The sequence below is a fragment of the Bison bison genome, unplaced genomic scaffold (assembly GCF_000754665.1).
Source record: "Bison bison bison isolate TAMUID 2011002044 unplaced genomic scaffold, Bison_UMD1.0 scf7180017864115, whole genome shotgun sequence".
NCBI lineage: Eukaryota > Metazoa > Chordata > Mammalia > Artiodactyla > Bovidae > Bison > Bison bison.
The window spans coordinates 1,727,304-1,732,518 of record NW_011494687.1 but is presented as its reverse complement, the minus strand read 5'-3'; the positions used below and the strand labels follow the sequence as shown (position 1 = coordinate 1,732,518).

The window sequence follows — 5,215 nt, the reverse complement described above, 5'->3', positions numbered from 1 at the left end:
AAGCTTCCTGAGCCGGGGCTGGAGCGCCTGTACCCGCCTCCCCCAAGGAACTGAGGCTTCGGGGGGCTGGGTTGTTGGTGGGGGCTGGGCTGTTGGCGCGTCTGGGGTGAGATGGTTCCCGTCTGTGCCCAGGGCCCCCACGCAGTGCCCTGGTCCCTCTCTCACCCTGGCAGGTGAAGTCGTCCTGGAGGATACGGCCCCCACGGCAGGAGCAGTTGACGTGGCCTTGGTGCGTGAGCAGACACAGGTCCTGGCAGCCCCCGTTGTTGATGCGGCAGGGAGAGAGCTCGCCTGAGGCAGGGGGGGAGGAGAGGGGCCAAGCGTGTCCTCACCTGTGCATACACGGAGCACCCCCACCCCAACCAGCCAGCTCTGCTGAGCTTCCCGGCGCCGGCTGTGACACAGTGGCTCACAGCTGGCCTGGGGGCTGCTATGGGAAGGCTGGGTAGGAGCATTCGGGGTAGGCCTGAGCTTGACGATGTGTGTGCTCTTAGGTGGGGTGACTGGCATTCTGAGCTGTACACTGGGGAGACTGAAATCTAAGGAGCCCTGAGATCATGTATGTGGAGGGGCCCCAGGGCATGTGTGAAGAGTGTGTGAGAGGCTGAGAAGACTGCAGATCTGTGTGGGGGACCCTCGGTGTCAAGCCAGTGTGGGACCACATCTGTGCCCATGCACGCAGACGGTGGAGCAAGCAGTGCCTGGGATGGGCACGGGGTCAGGTTCCAGCGGGTCTGTGTGGTGGTTCTGTGTGGGAGGAATGACTGCACCATGTGCTGGGTGCGTCCAGAGATGTGGATGGGTCCAGTTGCGTACGTGTGTGTGTGTGTGTGTGTGTGCGCGCATGCTGGCACAGTGGGCAGGTGGGCAAGGCTGGTGGCAGCGGCCCCACTCACAGCTGTTGGTGTCATTGGCCACGGCGATGATGCCCATGGGCTGCTGGGGGATGTCCACGCGCAGCAGCTTCATGTCGCTGCCCACGTACTTGTTGGCTCGCTGCACGGCCCGCCGCACCCAGTCGGTCCAGAAGATGTGTTCCCCGTACACGGCCAACCCGAAGGGGTGGACCGGCTCCGACTTCAGGATGACCTGCAGAGACACCCTCAGCTTTGTTAGAGGTATGGCTCTCGCCCCTGCCTCCACCCCCTGCAGATGCTCCGGGGACCAGTGGCCTGGCTCCCTAGACACGGTCACACAAGGGGAGGATCTGCAGAGGACTGCGAACACCTCCCTCGTTCAGCTGCCGAGGAAGCCAAATGGCGAGGTCAGGACGCCTCACTGTCCTCCCGGCTCTTCCCGGTCCACCGGGCGGCCTCCCTTTCTCCTGCTCTGTGCCTGGGCAGTGTCCTCCCTGGCTGCTGGGCAGTCTCCCGGTGTCGGCCCCCTCCTGCTGCCCATCCCGCCCGCCCTGGAGACTCACGTAGCGATGGGAGCCGTCATACTCGCACCGCTCAATCTTGTCCAGGGTGGCGTCAGAGAAGTAGAGCTTCTCAGCCCGGTGGTCAATGGCCAGGCCGTTGGGAGTGCGGATGTCCTTCTCGATGAGAGTCAGGACGTTGGCCCCTGACAGGGCTGCTCTCATGATGCTGGGGTGCTGCTCGTTCCAGTTGGTCCAGAACATCAGGCTGAGGGGAGAGAGGCCACGGAGATCAGGACCCAAAGCCAAGGAGCCGGCTGTGGTGAGCCCAGGCGAGGGCGTGCAGACAAGCCAGACCCAGAGGTCCGCCAGCATGTGAGGTAGGCCCCAGCACCACAGGCAGCCTCAGGCCACCAAAGCCAACATAGCCCCGGTGCCCAGGAAAGGCTACATAGACAGGATTAGTGTGCGTGTGCACACATGTACAAGTGCTTCTGTGTTCACACCTGCCTTTACTGAGACAGTGGGCTCTGGGATTCCGATCCTGGCTGCTAGGGACCTTAGCAAGCTACTTAACCCCTCTGTAGCTCATTTTTCCGCTCTATGAAATAGGACTAGTACTATTAATACTATCTATTTGCTCCGTGGAGTGATTTGAGGATTAAATGACAGTCGTGTGTGCTATGTGAGGATTTTCTATTATATTTTTCTTCGTTTTTCTCTTCTCCTGGTATCCTGAAGACCCTTGGGTATCCAGTGTGTCCCAGGTCCTGGGGAAAACGTGGGTTTTACCACCAAGTTCCTGAGATTCACCTTCTCCATAACTTAAGGAGAGTCCCAGCTCTGCTGCTTACTAGCTCTGAGCTTGAACATGCCTCTTGGTCTCTCCTTTTTTCTTTTTCTCTTGGCCCCTCTGAGCCTCGGTTTCCTCTCAGTATAGGAGGTGATGGGAATGGCCGGCCATGCTGTGCTTGTCTGGGGGGGGGGGTGGTAAGGTCCTAGAGATGGGTGTGGAAGACCTCAGGGCTGGCCAGGTCCTCTGACCACCTGCAGTGGATGGGGATTCTTAGGTCTTTGTTCCAGATTCACATGCAGTTAGGAAGGAGGGAGACTGAGGAACCGGACTGTCCAGTGCTCCCCAGGCCACCCTCACCCACCCGGGAGTTTGAGAAGCACTGAGCTACACCAGGGCTTCCCAGGAGGCTCTAGTGGTAAAGAACCTGCCTGCCAATGCAGCAGACATAAGAGACCGGGGTTCGATCCCTGGGTCAGGAAGATTCCCTGGAGGAGGGCATGGCAACCCACTCCAGTATGCTTGCCTGGAGAATCCTATGGACAGAGGAGCCTATGTCTCCCCAAGCTACAGTCCACGGGGTCGCAAAGAGTCGGACATGACTGAAGCGACTTAGCGTGAGCTACATCAAAGCCATCTGAATTGCAAGGAAATCAAACCAGTCAATCCTAAAGGAAATCAGTCCTAAATATTCATTGGCAGGACTGATGTTGAAGTTGAAACTCCAAAATTTTGGTCACCTGATGCAAAGAGCTGACTCATTGGAAAAGACCCTAATGCTGGGAAAGACTGAAGGCAGGAGGAGAAGGGGCGACAGAGGATGAGATGGTTGGATGGCATCACCGACTCAGTGGACATGAGCTTGAACAAACTCCAGGAGATAATGAAGGACAGGGAAGCCTGGCGTGCTGCAGTCCATGGTGGGGGCGGGGGGGTGTCGCAAAGAGTGGGACACGACTGAGCGACTGAACAACACCAAAGCTAGATCCCTTCAGTTCCCACAGGACCTGCTCTCTGCTTTCCTCCACCCCAGGCCTGTGTCCCTCATCCCTGGTCTGTTCTGGCTGCAGAGCTGTCCTCAGCAGCCAGACTTGTCTCTTCAAACCTCTCCAGGTCTCACTCTTTTTAACAAGCCCCCGCCCCCCAGTCTCTCCACCCTGCCACTATGCTCAGGTAAAAGGCTTTTTGTTAGGGAGGCTGACTGCTCCTGAGCCCACGAGGATGAGGCTCTGGTTTGAAAGGCCTCCTCTCAGGGGAAGGGCCAGGGTTCTGGTTCTTGGAATCAGGATGGGAGCGGATAGAGGCGTCTCCCGCTGGCCTCCCCCAGAGGAAACGGGTGTCCCAGGGCAGTTGCTAGAGTCACCTTCTTTCCCACCAGGGACACCTACACCCTCAAGTACAGTCTGGCTCACTTCATGCTGGGAAGTGCTACCCTCTTGTCACGACAAACTGCTGCGAGTGGCAGATTGAGCCGTGCTCCCAGGACTGCAGTCACTTGACTGGGAGAGGCCCCGCCCCCTCCATCTGGGTCCACACTGGCCCCCTCATGCTCCTCCAACGCACTCGCTCCTTTTGGCCAAGGGAGGGCCTCTCCCACACAGTTCAGTCCTTTCTCCCGTGTTCTGCCTGGCTTCAGTTCACCCTGCTATCTTGCAGACCTGGCTCACGCACTGCCTTCTTGAGGACACGTTCCCCGATTTCCAGCCTGGCTCAGGTCCTCGTCACCCACTCGTGGAGCTCCCTGCAGCGTCATTAGGACAGACATCAAATACGCCAGCAGCGCACGGCCGACCCAACCCTGCTCCCTGCCGGATCCTCAGCACATCACTGGTTCTCAAAAACCATTTGCTGGGACTTCTCTGACAGTCCAGTGGCTAAGACTCTGTGTTCCCCAGGCAGGGGGCCTGGGTTCAATCCCTGGTCAGGGAACTAGATCCCATATGCTGCAACTAAAAAAAAAAAGATCCTGAGTTCTGCAACAAAAATTGAAGATCCTGTGTGCTGCAACTAAGACCTGGCGGAGCCAAATAAAAATTAAAACAGACAAAAAAGCCGTTTGTTGAGTGGAGGGCTTCATCCCCTGGGCTCATAGAAAAGGAACTTAGTGGGCTCTGCATCGAAGATGGGAGGCAGGTGGGGGCCCAAGCATGGCCCTTCCATGGAGGCTCCAGGCCCAGGACAGATGAGCCCTGGAACCAGCCGCAGGCAGGTGAAGTTGCCAAGGGTCACGGCAGGCAAGATGGGGTCTCTGTCATAAGCCGTGTACACGCCGGACAGGACCGAGGTGGAAAGGGCCCTCGAGCTGGTCAGCAGGCCAGGCAGGGGCCAGGCTAGGGCCGGGCGTGAGTTACATCAGGGTAAGGAATCTAGGTTCAGTGCACTCACAGTTTCTAAGTAGCTGCTTTGGGGTTTTGTTTGTCCCTTAGTTTCCTAGTAAAGCTTTGGGAAAACATTCCAAGAGCTGCAGAATTCAGGAGCAAAATGGTTTGCTCACATGTGTGCCAAGAGTGCCAAGGTGATGGTGGGGCGGGGCTGCCCCTGCAGGAGGTAGAATGGGTGAGGCTGGGGGGGTGCACCACCCAGGGGGCTTCCTCCCAAATTCTCCATCTGCAACCTTAGCTCAGCCTCCAGTGCTTCCTCAGGCCTATCCCCTCTGCCCCCTTGCATGCCCCCCAACTCCCGGGCCACAGAGCCTCAAATGGGCTGGGCGTGAGTCAGGCTCCTCCCCTGCCTGGAGCCCTCCCTCCTCCTACTCTTGCTCAAAGCTCTGCCCTACCCAGGCCGCCCTTCTCTGGCTTTTCCACTTGCAGGCCCTATGCCAACCCACTGCCCCTGTGGTGCCTCTCCGTCATCACACCCGGCCCTGTGCCGCCATCCATTTCCCACCAGTGAGTTCTCTCCCCAGTTAGGTGGCTGGAACGGGCCCAGTTCAAGGCTTCCACACAACAGATGTTTAGTGAACAAACTTTGCTTGAAACTTGGAGACCAAGAAATACAGAGGACCTGCTGTGTGCCTTGAGCATGGCCCTCTGATGAATGAATCAAGAGATTCAGTTAATCATCAA

The 5,215-nt window shown here is 57.9% G+C and overlaps 1 protein-coding gene across 1 annotated transcript in view; it reads right to left on the bottom strand.

The window, feature by feature from the left end:
• The window catches only part of LRP1 (low density lipoprotein receptor-related protein 1), an 82,151-nt gene that overhangs the window by 20,118 nt on the left and 56,818 nt on the right, over positions 1 to 5,215 (bottom strand). Inside the window, 3 exon segments of the mRNA XM_010839371.1 lie at positions 147 to 291; positions 897 to 1,089; positions 1,421 to 1,625. Of these exon segments, the coding sequence (XP_010837673.1) occupies positions 147 to 291; positions 897 to 1,089; positions 1,421 to 1,625 (543 nt within the window).